The sequence below is a fragment of the Lepisosteus oculatus genome, chromosome 2 (assembly GCF_040954835.1).
Source record: "Lepisosteus oculatus isolate fLepOcu1 chromosome 2, fLepOcu1.hap2, whole genome shotgun sequence".
Lineage (NCBI taxonomy): Eukaryota > Metazoa > Chordata > Actinopteri > Semionotiformes > Lepisosteidae > Lepisosteus > Lepisosteus oculatus.
The window spans coordinates 61,856,395-61,872,952 of record NC_090697.1 but is presented as its reverse complement, the minus strand read 5'-3'; the positions used below and the strand labels follow the sequence as shown (position 1 = coordinate 61,872,952).

The window sequence follows — 16,558 nt, the reverse complement described above, 5'->3', positions numbered from 1 at the left end:
CTGTTCAACAAAGTGAAGCGGGCAGTGTTGTAAAACTCTTTATGTCTACTAAGTGTATATAAACTTCATCATATTTATGCTAATGGCTTGTGTTTTCTTCTATTTCACAGTATGCTATGGTGACATTTACTAATTTGAACTGTTTAGACAGGGGTACACTGACACAATGATACCAGTTTTCTTTCTGAAGAAAAATACTCATAAGGCAAAAGGTTATAATATAATATCATTATAAAAAGTTTGTTTTCATGTACGGAAGAGGAATACTCAATTTTCTTTCTTTTTTTTTTACAGACCTGTCCAGAATTGAACCCAGCAAGAAGCTCAGCTCTCTTCAGCTTTATTCAATGAACAGGACTGTAAAAACATCACCTCCAGCATTGTCATCAGTATTTAGTAAATATTGCTACAGTATATTAAAAGGGACATTTTCTATCAAGAATGATTTGGATCCTTCTGGGGAAAGGTGCTCTGCTATTACTTTATACCATTACCATTTTCATCTCTTCCTATCCTGTCAACTGCCAGGGCCATTTCCCCAGGCTTGAAAATATAGGGGCTTTTAAAAATGTCACCATTGTGCCATCACAATCAACATGTGGCATACCAGAAAGGAATGCCTTCTGTCAAAAAGCTGTGACAAAGGACAGCCTGCTTACTTGCACCCAGCAATTTTGCATTCAAGAATGTGCCTATAGATCATCTACTCCCTCCTATGTAAACCTTTTTTCTGCAGGACTTGGGATATGTGTGACAGAAGACAAAAACATTTTACGCCCAGGGTCACAGAGTGACTCAACAAGCTTTCTTTTTCGGAACCAAAGAGATTGTTTTACTTCCCCTCCTCTGCAAGACCTTCGATCTACTGGTCTATTTACCTTAGCAGTGTGGTTGAAACCCGAGCAAGGCACTGTAATGTAAGTAGCACAACAGGTGTCTGATGACAGAATGCCCTTACAAATCATAGATCACCTGAATTCTTTAGGTGCTTTTGAGCATTTTACAAGCAAAGACAATATCATTTCTAGTTTTTTTTTTCCACTGGAGTAATATTTGCATTCTGTTCCTTCTATTTACATGGAAACAACAGGTACCATTATGTTTTTTTACATAACAGTGGGAAGAACGTCTTTAACCTCAACCTAAAGTTTCTCTTGTGCTGCTTTATTTAACATACTGTATAGATTTTTTCATCATACTTGCTATAATGCTCACAGTGAAGTGAGCATACAGTGTCTGTTCTCATCAACAGATTTAGGTTTTCCCAATATCTACAGTATGTGTAATATCTATTTGTATTTGGTAAATACCTGAGTACAAGCACACAATGTACAATGTGCACATAACACTGTCTATTGACCATATCCTTTCCTTACAAATTGTACAAATGTGTAGTAAATATACAGTATTTAAAAAGAAACAGCAGGTTTTTAGGGATTTTGTAGTGTAATAATTTATTGGAAATTAGCAGAAAATTAAGAGCAGTTGTTATTTAAGACAAGGGAAGACATTAAGTATATTGTTTGAATGATGATCACCTTTTTAATCATAAAAGAGAAAACTTACAACAAGTGCCTTGAATATTGAAAGACAAGAAGTTAAATATAAATATAAATAACTAAACAACAGATTTTAAAAGAGTGGTTTATACAGTATGAGAAGTAGTCATTATAATAGCATTTTCCCCAAAATATTGGTTCAGGTTTGCAGAGAACCATATTCTACACACCATAACTGAAATGTGTTTTTGTGTGAACTGTTGTGTATAAGGTTTGTTTAGGTTGTTGGGTACATTCTACACACTTAGATGATTTTGTATTAGTAAGACTAGTTTAGTACAGGTGAGTGCAGTTTGTCTTGTATCGTTTTGGGTAGTCAGTGGAGGTTAGCTAGGGTGTTGAAGATGCCGAAGACCGTGTGTTTCTGGGTTTTTTTTGTAGTCAGATTAGCTTTCCCTCACTTTCCTATCCAGCTCAATTTTGTTTGTTATTTTCTTTTCTTTGGCACCACTTTAGTTCCCTTACCCTGTGTGTTATTTTCTTATTTCATACCAGTCACTTATTCAACTTCAAATCATCACTTTTGCACCCACCCTTGTTATCATGCTTCCTAGTCCCTCACCAGAACCCATCTGCATCCAAACAATATCCTAAATGTTACACCCCTTTACCCCTAGACACTTGGGGTTGTAACAAGGGTAAGACAACAGTCTGGATATATATAAGCCAAGCAATCATGGAATTTAAATTATTTCACAGAGTATCAAAAATAATTTTTACTTTTAGTTCTGAGGCAAGCTTCTTGGGCTTAATTGGTCTAGAGAGATGCAGCAACAGGACTGCATCAAGTGACACTTTCGTGTGCCATTTTGTGAAAGTACAAAAGAATGCATATGCACTAATAATCTTAATATTTTCTTCAAAACCTGAATGCTCAAACTAAAGAATTCTAAAAGTAAGATAAGATACAGTAAATGTCATCAAAAACTAAAAAGAAAGTTAAATAAGTTGATTGCATAAATATTCAGACCTCTAGTATTTAGTGGAAGCACCTTTGGAAGTAATTACAGCCACAAGTCTTTTTGATTAAGTCTGTACCGCCTTTTCTCACCAACCTGGTGCAATATTTGAACATTCTTCTTGCCAGATTTACTCAAGCTCTCTGAAGTTGTTTGGAGATTGCTATGGACAGCAGTTTTCAAGTCTTTTCACAGATTCTCTAAAGGATTCAAGTCAGAACTTTGACTGGGTCACTCAAGGACATTTTCTTTCTTTTAAGCCACTACCGCTTAAGGTGAATTTTTGTCCCAGTTTTAGGTTTTGAGCAGGTTTTCCTCAAAGATTTGCCAGCACTTTGCTCCATCTGTGTTTCCATCAGTCTTGACAGGCTTCCCAGCTACAGATGATGAGAAACACAGCTATAACATAATGCTGCCATCATTATACTTCACAGTAGGGATTGTGTTGTGTAAGCGATGCACTATATTGGGTTTGCATCAGATGTAATGCTTTGGATTTAGACCAAAAAGTTCAAATTTTGTCTTGTCTGACAACAAAACCTTTTGCCACATGTTTGCTGTACAGTGTCACCCAGGTGCTTTATTGTTAACCCCATATGGCATTTGGGAAGTCATTCTTATTGGTTCCTTACAAACTCCTTTTGTGGAGTGACAGGGATATTGTTGACCACTGCACATTTTCTTTCATCTCAGCCACTGAAATTTGTAACTTATTTTAAAGTTAACGTTAGCCTTGTAGTGGATTCCATAACTGGTTTCCTCTTATCCTTACTACTCAGTTTGGAGTATACAGTACCTTTAAATGTATGAAGTACATTAGGTAGTGTACAGTATATTACAAATATTAATTGCTACTTCAAAGTAATATCACTGCAATTGTAAAGACACGAAATGTGCTGTAAAAACTGAAAGGCCTGAACACATTTGTAAGGCACTGTAAATGTGAAATGAATGCTTTGAGCCACCTGTACTCATTGGAATGAATGTGGTGGTAGAACTGCTCTTTTTATCATTTTCATGTAACTGTGTGGGCCTAATATGCATTATTCTATTTTTTCTTCCTAGGACTATAATTGAAAAAAGTGTAAGCAGCATGTTAGTGTTTATGCTGACTATCTCAGAAGAAGAAACCCAGTTGCACTATGGTGTACCAAATGACAAGGAGTATTCAGTGAGAGTAAAGACGCTGGGACGTACATCTCCTGGTCAGTGGATCCATTTGGCTGTACAGGTACTTGTACTCTCGCAACACTGTGTGGAGCTTCAGTTTTAAACATTTCTTATTATTTATTATAATAGTTCCTGGAAATATGTGTTGAGAAGAAATTAGAATCAGCAACATGATGGCATAATATTGGTGTAATTATAAAAATTATAGTTAAAAGAAAGGTAAAAAATACTTCTGTACAGAGGCAATTTTAGAGACAGATAACAGGGATTTAGAACGAACTTGTTAGAATTCCTTGAATAAGCAACAAGTAAATTGGATAACATTAGAGCATATGACACATTACAGAAAGATACAAAACACCAAGATAGTGCAGGAAACCAATACAAAAGCAAACGGAATGCTTCAGTCTTAATGTTTTGTCACCATACTACAACATGGATGTAATACCCTTGAAAAAAGCTGAAAGAAGAGCAACAATTAGACCTGGTCTTAGAGGATTGTTATATACAGTACATAGAATAAAACCTCTGTAGTCTAAATATCAAATTCAGAGTAAATCAAGAGGAGATTGAATCCATGTATATAAAATCCTAATGCCTATAGACAGTATCAAATCATGAGGACTACTTCAGAAAAAATAATTATTTCAGAATGGGCAACAACAAATATATTTACATGAAAAGCTGTGCATGTCTGGAAGTCTGGTTTGAGGTCTGAGCTCCTTCAAGAAGTGGTTGTACTGTATATCATTTTGGGTTCACTTAACTACTAAACTGTCCTGTGAGTAAAAGGAGTCAAATGACCTCTTCTCATTTTGTAGGTCTTTCTTTTCTTATTTTGTTCTTGTCCACTGAGATTTCGGGCACTAATGTGTATAGATTTCAGGCACTAATGTGTATCTTACTTTCCAGAAGATCTTTAGACCGATACTTGCAACTATAGTTGCACAATCTCTGTTGTATTGTTGGGTACCATGTAAAGAACACACTCTAAGATACCTAACATCACATATACTGTACCTTAACTGTTTCTATTTACATTAATTCTACTTTTATGTTTTTTTCTATATTTTCGTCTACTTCGGAATAGTCTGTGAAACAAGAATAATTTTGTATAGTGTACTGTATAGTAAACAGAGAAGCAGAAATAGAGTTCTGCTACCCGACCTGAGCCCGACGGAGTCCGACAAAGGATCGGGTTTTGGGCTGGGTTTGGGTCAGTTTTTCATGTATTGTACAACTTCAGGCTTGGGCCGGATTCGGGTTTCTTTTCTAATAACTGAAAATGAATTATTATTATTTAATGTTTTAAATGTAATTGTATTAGAAAAATACAAATCGCTCGTTCTCTTTCACCTACAGTATGTGTGTAACTTATTTGTGTTCTGCTGTGTTGGCTTGCATGATGTTATGACGCAGCTAAAACCAGTACTGCCTGTGCACATATTTACTTTACTTATAGCACTAGCTTTTTTAGTAGGCCTATAACGGTTAGCAGCAGCTCCCCACTTTCAAAAGTATTACAAATGTATAAAATACCAGTTTTTCCTCAGTACATGGCATTTTCCGTCTATCATCTCAAGCGCATAGCAGCCGAGCAAAGCATTGCAAAACCACATCTGTGAGAATCTGTCTCCGTGTGTGCATGTGTGTCTACTTACTCTGAGAGGAAAAGAGTGACCGATTTCGGGTTCGGGCTTCAAATTTGGCAGTACCATTCGGGCTGTCGGGTTGGGTCTGAAGTTCTCGGGTATGGACTGGGTTCTGGCTTCAATTTCATGCCCCTGCAGACCTCTAGGCCTAAATCCTGACATAAATATGACCAACTAGTTTGTTTTGAATGTGCAAGTGGTGATACCAGTACAGTATAACAACAGTTTTTGTACATTTGTGTATTTTCTGAATTGTTGCTTGTCTCTTTACTCTTTAACCCTTATTTTCTTTACTTATTTTCTTTAATGAAGCTATGCCAGGAACAAAGAAAAGTAAATCATCATCATCATCACCATAAATAAATAATATATTTCACTTAGTTTGTACTGCATTATACTGTATTGTTCATATTTGTTGCAATTACAGATGAGGACCTAATGTTAACCATTTTGTGACTATAGAAGAACAATAGAAATCTTGCCAGGCTTGTATAGAGCACTACTAAAAACATTTAAATAAGCACGACTCCATTTACAAAACAGTACATGTCTTATTTCTTATCTCCCCAAAATAAAAATAACTTGTCAACCTGTAAACCCAAACAGTTCTCAGTTGAGGTGAAAAAGATTGTGGTGAAAAAGGTGCTAAACATTCACTTGCTACTGAGTTGACCCGATGTTATTGGTGAAAATCAGATGAATACATGATGATACACAGAAACCTGAAACATGATTGTCTAAACTTAGTAGTAGGTGGATTCTTAAGTGTAGTGTTTTAGAAGAACTTTCTGAATTGTGGCTGAAATATTTTCACATCTCACATAAAAAGAGATAAGTAGTGAAATTATCACACACAGATGCTATTTGAGTTTCTCTCATGTGTTGATCACTTCTGGAAGCTGTACTTCTGTTTTTCTGAAACATTGATCTCCTGGTACTCAAATCTTTTGTATAACAATTACTTGAGTGTTTCCCTAAGTAATATTGAGTGGTCAATTGCTCAAAATAAAAGGAATTTGGAGACACTTAACATTTAGTTTTTAGAGAATAAATCAGTGACTCCAGTCAGGGTAGGTCAGAGCTCTTTTACTTTGAATTACAAATGCAGCCAACGAGAATTCATGTCCGCTGTAAGCAAGGTGCGGTGTGTTGCAGCATGATTCGGCTTGCCTTTCACTGCCCAGAGAAGATCAATTGGTGGAATTTGTGGTGCATAAGATGCTAGTGAAATGGTATCTCGATTTAATGTGCTTCTTTAAATCCACTTAAAGGGGAACTACAGTCCTAATTTCTCAAACTGGTTCTTAAATCATGGTAACAAAATAAATTCATTGATGGTATAGAAACATTTTACAAAATGGTGAACTTTGTGAATACCATATGGTTGCCATTGTTGTCGCAAACCCCTGGTTTCAATAACTGCAACTTACTCCAGCCCCACTCTCACCACAATTCTGTGGGACAGACTGAGTGTAAGCAAATTGCAGGTGTTACTGTTAACATATGTAGAGTATGTTACTACTGGTAAAGAAAAAGGGTAGTTACAGAATAAACTGGAAAAAACAAACAAATATATGTTAAAAAAACTACTTTATGATGTAATGTTTCACACAGGCATGTTAATCTGCATTTTAATCATGCTGCCCTACCCTCCTCCACCAGGGTTCATTTGCATCTGAAATAACAAAGTGGTGGAGAAAGATGTTGTCCCCCTTTTCACTTGTACAACATAAACACTTTTTGTCTATTACAAATCACTGATAGCTGATGTGTGATGAGCGTACTGGCACACTATGGCTGCCGTTGCATCATTCAGGTGGATGCTACACACTGGTGATGGTGGAGGAGAGTCCCCCGTATCCTGTAATGTGCTTTGACTGGAGTGTCCAGAAGAGTATAAGGAATTATTATTAATTATAATATAAATTTAGTGTTTAACATACTGTGATATTTAAAGTTAATAAAAAGTCAGTGCAGTATACATATTACTTATTATATTTATTTTATTATTAGAGAGTATTATGCCCAAGGCGCAGTTTGTTAAAGAAAACACAATTTGTACATTGGCCAGGAAATGAACCCAGGCCTGCCACATGGCAGGTGAGAATTCTACCACTGAACCTCCAATGTGTCACTCTGATTGGACAACTGAATTTCAGAGTGGGGGACATTTGGAAATGTAAGTTCATGTAACATTTACGGAGGGATGTTGTAAAGTTAAATAATAAATATTTTTGTGGACAGGTACCAGTTGTTCATAAAGTTGTATTGGTTAAATGATCATGTCTTACAGTTTGTCATACGAGGTGTTTTTCTCAAGTTGAGCCAGTAGAGATTTGCTTGCACAATTTTGGGAATATCTCTCTTGTCGTTTGTGTCCATTTAAACCTAGTTATAGTTTAATTTATCAAAAAAATAGCATTTTAATCATTCAGTACTATTTTTACTGATCTTAAACTTAATTCACTGACAGAATTATTCAATTTGAGTGTTCGAGTTTTGATTCAAATTTAAAATATCCACTTTAATAAGATGTGTATACATTAACAAAATAGGAAATCATTCAAGGGGATGAATATGTTTTTAAGGCAGTTGTACATTATGTTCTACACATAGATATGTAGACTACATGCTTGTGTCCTCATGTGTCATGCAAAAGGCCAAGGAAACTGGCTAAAATTAAATATATCATACCCAGTAGAACCTGACTGGTTATTTCCATCGGTTGCTAGTTATTTGCTACAGAACGTCACCTGCTTCTTTCAGCAAGTTTTGCTCTAACTGTGGTAGTTGATAACTATCTTTTGTGCAGCTGTTTAAAGTGACTGCCTGAGGGAAATGATTGAGCACCCAGACAAGAAATGTTACCTGTTAGTCATTTCACACACCCCCGACAAAAAAATAAGAATATACTGTACACAAAAGAGAACATGGTTTACATTTTTAAATGTGTTTCAAAAGAAAAGCTAACTGGAGTTACTTGTCCATTGTTATTACAGTAATATCCATGAAAAAAAGACCTATAGTCCGATGAGAAAATATTTCACTTTCCCTTTCTTACTTGAATATGGGGATGCCAATAAGTAATGAAATGAAGCAGCTGTAGAATGTTTGTAATGTATGGCAATGTTGGTAATTTTACTCTCGGAGGATATGTATTATAATTGAGATCAAGTAAGTCATGAATACCCTGGAAGATGAGAGGAAACACGGCTACTTTTAAAGTTTCTGTATTTTTTAGATGCTTCTGTTTTACTCTCTGTCATATCACAGTACCGTTGACAAGTTTTGGCAGATCCCAGCACATAAAAAAGAGCTGCAGAGAGAAAGTTCAAAATGTAAATGCAGAGAGGTACCCATGATTGAATCAGCCTCAAGGGACTGAGACACTCTTAGAGTGCCTATTGAAATCAACATTATCATATCAATACATGTCAGATATGAGTCATTTGCTAGCCGAGGCAAAATTTCTTTATAAATGTTTAAAAACGTACCATTCTTTCAAGTAAAGGTTGAAATACTTTTGATTTAATGTGACTCTCTCACATTAATAAGTCTTTATATTATCAGGAGGGAATCTTGTCGATTTCATTTATAACACAAATGTGTTTTTTTCTTCAGATCCTCTGCAGACTCTGATTTAAGGACTTGTCTGTTTTTTTTCTTTAAGGATAGAATAACAATGTTAAAGAAAATGCTGAATATATGTTACCTAATGGCTCAGAAAAAATATGATGAACACACCCTAAATCATACCTGCATTATTCTAGTGAAGCTGAACTTGAGTGTGTTTTTTTCAGACCTACAAATTGCTGCTGCTGCTTTGGGAAAGTGTAAAGTGTAAAGCATATTGTAGACAGAAAATCTTTGTGTCACCTGGTTGTAAGCCCTTATCCAGAATCATTGGTTTCTGAGGTTTGGTCACGTGTATTAATTTAATGCACAACAGTACCTACAGTATAACAATGAGTCATGTATGTAATTCACAAAATTGTACCTTAAAACACTTACCAATGTGAACCCTAAAATGTGCTTCAAATGCTGTTAAACTATAAATGTATCATCAGAGATAATCATATATATAAACAACAGTAACATCAGGTTTATGTTAAAAAATACATATACATTATATATAGAGAGAGACATAATCCAAGCAAAATTATTCAAGAATCACAGAAGCTAGACAGTACAAGGATAGTAATGTGCAAATTTCTATCATAAAAGCATTGTGTGGCCCTCCATCTGGCTTTGAGAAAGTTTCACCGGTGAAAGAGATTGGTGCATGCAATTACTTAATATGTGTAGAAGGAGTAGTGTCAGAAATTTAAAACTTCTGAGCTAATTTGCTTATTAATATATATTCTAACTAATAGAATGTTTCAAGAGCATAGTAGCCTGATGAGTGGAGTCATTTATTCTCATAAGAAGTATAGCAGGTACAGAGGTATATGTTTTGCGTCTGCAATACAAATAAAAGTTTACATTTTTGGTAGGGTCAGGTTCTGAGTCTGAGACAACCCATGTAAAAAATACAAAGATATTTGATACTGTCAGAGAGCAAAATAAATTCTCTGGATTGACACTTCATGCAGATGAAACCTACTTATCGAATGCTATTTTTTCACCATGAACTGCTGTCCCCAGTTCCAATTTAAATGCAATTACAGTATTATAGTATTTAGAATGCACATTTTACCATACATAAACTGTTTTGGAATTAAAAAAGCACAAAACATAATTTAATTAATTTAATTTAAAGTCTGTAACAATATCACAAGTTTAAAAATTAACACAGAGATGACTTTTAGTCAGTGAGAAAGAGAGACATCTTCACACAAGCCAACACTAAACTCAGTAAGTTAACACCTTACCTTATTTATTGGTAGGTAGGCTTTGCAACTTCAAAACAGTATTTTTTCATAAAATATTTTGGGTCTGTGATTGTTAAAACCAACAATTTTTAAATAACTTGCATATAATTTAATTCTGCCCAGAACAAATACATGATACCTTACATACAATTGATACCTTAAAATATTATTTTTAAAAGGGTAGTACAATCTGTAGGACAATATGTAAGTAATCAAGTAAGCATCTTACTTTCCAGGAGTGATCCAGCTTCTACTAGACAGAAGTCAGAATATTCAGGTATAAAATGCCGATAAAAAGAGGATGCCTATAGAAAAAAGGGAGGGACGCTAGATGGAATTCTATACACCATATTAGAATGCATGGATAAGCTGCTGTGGAAGACTGATGCAATGGGAGTACTTTAGTGAAAGTGGCTCATTTAATAGACAATTAACTACTGGGAAGTCCCCTCGACCCTTTGAAACCTCTGTAGGAATGTGTCAAAGGTGTTGTCCACAAACCTCAGAGTATCCAGAAACAAGAACATACATGTAACCACCTACAGAGCTAGCCACAAGCACAGGCAGCTGGGTAAAAAAAAACTGGAGCTCAGCTCAGCCCCGATGTGGAAGGTTGAACTTATAACCTTCTAGAAGAGACAAGTAGAATTTTCTAGACAGAGGAAGAGTACTACATCTACTATATCTGTGATGTCCACGGAGAGCTAGCTGACGTGAACAGTTACAAACATGAATCTGTCTACACAGGACATGGCTGGGAAAATGATGTGCTGGAGAAGACCTTTGATTTCAGCCAACTAATTGCTCAGTCAGAAGGATTTGATTTTGACAGACTTTGAAGATAGACCATAGATGTGGTAGACCCAATGGACTTGGACAAGCCTTTGGCTATGCAGCCAAAGGGAGATTCCACAGAAATTTTATACAGTATATGATTGAATCGGCTATATAAGAACTGGGAGCAACTTTATACAGTAAGGGGAAGATAAAAGAACTAATCATTTTGTGGTAGTTCCTCTGGATAATAAGTCCCAAAGTGTGCATTTGGATTCGAGAAGCATGATCCTTCTGTGGCCTGAGTTGTAACCCATGTAGAGACATTTCTTAGTGGCTCATTGAGGACCAAAGACCTATACTCAACCCACAGTGATCAAGCTGCTGTGCTGTTGCTAGTTAGCATGAGTTTAAATAAAGGTGGTGGGTCTAAGACAGACAAACCCAATGATAAACAGGTTAATTTTATGTATGGTAACAAACAAAAAAAACCTTTGAAGTATTTTACTCCTGAAGTGTTTCATGAAAAAAATGGTTTCACTCAGGAGATTAAATATCACACACATCTCAGAGAGACTGGATCAGTTTTCCACTGGTTTCCTGTTAAATTGCTTGTTGTTACAACTTTAATTTTGTTTGATGTTGGGAAATTGAGGATTCATGTTTTTTTTTTAAGAGTCCACTAGTATGTGGAATAACTCCATTGTTCTTGAGTCAAAAAAGCTTGAGGTTCTCAAGAGGGTCTGTGTGGACTTCTGAAAATTAAATGTCTCTTCTAAGTGTGACCTATATCTAATGCCTTGTAATATCAGTGATCTAATGGAGAAGTCAAAGGTAAATTCATTGTCTTTTGAAACAAGGAAGATCACAGCTTTCAGCATACAAGCAGGGCATTAAGAGTTCATTGAAATGCCTTTTGTACTGCAAGGTGCCCTTGATACTTTTCAAAGCATAATGGATCAGGTACCATGTGGCTTGGAAAGGCTTTGTGCTTTTTTTCTGGAAGACATTCATAATTTCAATAAAACTTGGAAATTACCCATGGAACACATTAAAATAGTCATGAAAATGTTACATCAAGCTAGTCTAATATTAAATTCCAAAACATGTTCTTAGGCAAAAATGGAAACCACTTCTTTAGGATATCATCTCAGAATTACAATGCTTCATTAGACGAAAATGTAGATGCATTTAAAATCTGTCCGGTACCTCAGACCAAAGACAAGTATAGTTCTTCCTGGCTCTAATTGACTGGTACAAACATTTCATTCCAGACATTAGAAGAAGGAAGCACCATTAACTGGGCTTACCAAAAAATAATACCCAAATAAGATTAGGTAGTCTATGAAATGTGGAGAAGCTTTTCGACAACTCAGAGAAGCTCTGTGCAGCGAACCACTACTGCAGGGTCCTGATTTTGACAGGCCCTTTGTGATGAAGACAGATGCTTCTGGAGTTCATCTTGGAATAGTATTAATCCAGGGTAAATCCAACGATCTGTGGCCAGTTCTCTATATCAGCTGGACAATTTTCCCAAGGGAACAGAAGTATTCAACTGTGTAAAAAAAAATGTCTAGCAATTAAGTGGGCAATAGACTCACTCAGTTACTACTTTCTGGGACAGAAATTCACACTAGAAATGTGCCACCAATCACTGAAGTGTCTGTCCCAGATGAAAGACATTAATTCCTGGTATGTGTCATCACATTTGTATTCTTTTGTAGCGCTGTAGTATCATGCTAAGCAATGCAAAAAGAAAGTAGATACTAAAACATTACTTTAGACTTTCTTTATTGCTACCCATTGAGAAACTCCAGGAGGGGGGAAATGTGAGAGCAGGTCTCAACCTTGTTTGACAAAACCTTCACTGTTTGCCTTACCATAAGTGTAAATAGTGTAATAGTATAGCGCAGAATGCATCTAGAATAGAAATATTTTATTTTTTTTACTATGTTGTGAAATTTTATACTAAGTGTCTAAATGACAAGTTAGTTCTTAATTTGCTTCGTTTCTCTCATAAAGTGAGGGACGGGCAAATTCAGGATAAATTCAAAATTTGATAACCACTCAGAGTTCTAAATCTCAGCTGAGAAACTGTTCTCTGCAAATACTACTTTTAAAGAAATTAACAGCTCTGCTAAAATGTGTATTTTTATTGTACAAACATTGTTTTTTTTCACCAAATTGTATTTGATTATCCTCATTTCTTCTAGAAACTCCTAATTCCATAGTTACTGCTTTGTTTTTTTTCTGATTTGGTATGAGATTTTACTCTCATTATCCTGATGGTAGTTGCCAATAAAACCTCTGACATGATTTTATCTGCAAATCCATTTGTTTTATGGCTCCTATGGAGAATTATGTACCGATTACACGGACATGCTCTTCACAAAGATAACAAACGGTGAGGAGCTGCCCTGTTCATAGGAGAAGTGGGCCAATTGGTATACTTACTCAGCAGAAGTAGAGACTGCAATTGGCCTGAAAAGAAATCATAGATTTTATAATAATTTTGAATAAATGTCTAAAGTTACTGTCTTATTATGGCAAATGGATCATTACAAAGTACTGTATAATAGAATATAATGCTAAACTATTTTTTATTGTTGTTAAATTTATCTAGATGAAGCATTTATTGTGTGGCACATCAATGTCACATCAATATGGAATTAAATTTACATTAATACATGATGAGGATTGGCAAATTTTGTAAAAATGTTTTCAAATTAAAGTCAAAGGAAATCAGTTTGTTTTTTACAGAAATCAATGGAGGCAACATTCAGTTGTGAGCTGAAACTGGTAATAGCCAGAACATTATATGAAGAATTTCACTGTACAGTAAATTACGTCTTTCAGATGAGGTTGACTAATGGTACTTGACTAGAGTGTTGCTTACAGCTAGGTATCCCAGAATTACAAGTGCAGGTTAGACAGACCAAATTCATTATATAGCCAGCAAATAGTGTGTCACTGCTCCAGGTCACAGAAGCTTGGTTTCTTTGTTCTTGATGTGGCATAGTTTCAAAGTAATGAACAGAAAGATACAAACATCTGTTTATTTACACTAATTACAATATAAATAAGAATAACAATATAATCTAAATATAAGATACCTGAAGTATTGTCTAAAAAGAAAAAGCTACCTTTGCTCATCCCCTCAAAGGTGGGCCAACCTTAATGTAATCGGACTCAGACAGTTGTTTGAGAGGTAATTGTGATTACAGCACCAAAAAGACCCTACATACAGTACCACAATGTTTCCTCTAAAAATGATGCTAAAATGACTAACAATTTACAACCAATTTTTCCTTAATTTACCTCCAGCCTCCTCAGTGCTCAAATTACCTGTTAGGTTTCTGTCCTTAATGAGTAGACCTGAATTGCTGGATCTTTGGCTTGTAAGAAGATTGTCTTTCATGGCACTCGTGCTTATTCAGTTTCATATTATTCAGAGAAAATTGATGTTTTCCTGTCTGATATACTGACCTGGTCTTTTAGTTTCACCATTCACCTCTTAGCTTAAAATTGTATTTCTATATTTGGGCATTGCTTACACAAAAATAGTGAGGTGTGCATCCCACTTAAAATAAAGAAGTTCAGCAAATATAGCTTAACTGGACTGATATAAAACTGATCTCTAAGTGGTGAACAGAATGCTTAAATGCTATGTATAGTACATATTGGTAAAAGTAGTATAATCTAATACTTAACAATATAATTATATTTTCTCTTTAAATTTAGAATTTTTTGAATTTATAAACATAAACTGTACCATTTGGTTTACCAGTTACACATTAGTTACATTCCTCACATCTCTTATGATGTATTATTACTTGGGATTTTCCTGTTGTCAATGTAGTTGCAGGTCTTCTTCAGTATCTCACAAAGCATAGTTCTCTTCAGATTCATGTATTAAATACCTTCCACTGTTCTGATGTATCAATTTGCTTTTGTGTTACTTCTTAAGACAGACTTTTCCATGACAAAGTACTGTACTTTGATAGTGTATATATGTGTTCTTGGGGTTGTGGGTGAAGAGTAGCATTTTAAATGAAGAAGTACTAATTTCAACAGTTGAGCAGAATGGTGCTCCATTTAACCTTTCCACCAGCCTGTGTAGTTGATTAATAGCATTAATGGCAATTAAATCCATTAGGACTTTTTGCACTTGTAAATTTTCCTGCAATGTTTTAATCATCTTAGAGCTTTAGAAAGACTTGTGCAGACCTTGAAATTGTTATGGGAAAGGTACTTGTTTTAATGAGGGTTAATATTTTTTGCTAACCTGCAATAGCTGTATAAAGGGGGAAAAGGCACTTAAAAGCATGCTGCATCCCAGCTTGTTAGCAGAAATGATTCCATTTCATTTCAGTCATATCATAAAAGAATTTCTATAGATATGTTACCTGCTTAAAGAAAAGTCTGTAAAGAATTATTGCCTTTATTAAACTACTGACATGCAGCTTTGCCCATACATTTCCAACTTCTCTTCTTCCACAAGAGACAATTTTCTTTTCTTAAATAAACTGTCATGCTGGTGTTAATATATTGTTGCCTCGCTCATACTGGGAGAAATCCTGCTGATATAAAACATGTATATGTTAGATTGGTAATAGTATCTTTAGTGTACTTGAGTAGAACAAATGTGTTTCTCTCATGGCTGTGTTAATGTGATAAAGGAAAATTGGCTGTTCATCAGCCTCAGCTGGATAGGGACAGTGAAAAGAGAAGCACATTCTTGGTTATGCATTAATACCAACTTTCAGACAGTTATATTTCATATGTCAGCAGGATTCACCAAAGGCATTGTAAAATGTGATAATATAGCAAATTACTGAAAAGAAAACATTTTGCCTTATTTAAACGATAACAGTCAGTCTCAGTGTGACTCAATATAAGCAATAAATAATCTATTCCCCCTGTGTCCATACAGATAGAAAGCAAAGCTTTTACATGTATCAAGGAAAACAATTAAAATGTGGTTGCTTCTCTTGATCTCTCTGTGTAGTTTATAATCCTATTAGTGCCCTTAAAGTTATTCTTACATTTATTTTTAAATTTGGTTATGACTGAATCGTTTAATAAGACTAGTGACTGCTGTATTATGTGTATTCTTTACTGTACTACACTGAGGATATTGACACAAACATGGCATACATTTTAAAAAATCTGCTTTTGACTCAGGTCTATAGAGTTTTCAGTGTAAGAGCTACAGTATCACAATGAGTCCATATACCATAATAACAAGGACTTTTGTCTACTATTTGGTAACCCTAGCTGAATGACATTGTCATGATAAAGGTTTGGACAACAGACTGCATTTTGGAAGGTAAAAGTTGTGGAGAGGTTTTTGGAGGGCATGGATCCAGTCACTAAGCTACAGGTATAATGTTTTCATAGAGCAAACAGTATGTCATTTAGTCAATATGTCCGTGAAACATCTTTTAATAATATAGACTCAAATTAGTTACACAAACAAACTGAAGCCATTGTTTAAGACATTTACAACAGAGTAACAAGGAGTATTAGAGAATCTGAAAAATCACTTTTGTCAAGTGACCACCATGTGTTGA

The 16,558-nt window shown here is 35.2% G+C and overlaps 1 protein-coding gene across 2 annotated transcripts in view; it reads left to right on the top strand.

The window, feature by feature from the left end:
* The first annotated feature begins 306 nt into the window (after window positions 1-306).
* ush2a (Usher syndrome 2A (autosomal recessive, mild)) overlaps window positions 307-16,558 on the top strand; it is a 409,409-nt gene continuing 393,157 nt past the window's right edge. For both annotated transcript variants that reach the window (XM_015346259.2, XM_069180084.1), the window contains exons 1-2: window positions 307-917; window positions 3,584-3,749. In XM_015346259.2, the coding sequence (XP_015201745.2) occupies window positions 442-917; window positions 3,584-3,749 (642 nt within the window). In that variant the 5' untranslated portion in view covers window positions 307-441. The remainder of the gene's footprint in view (window positions 918-3,583; window positions 3,750-16,558) is intronic.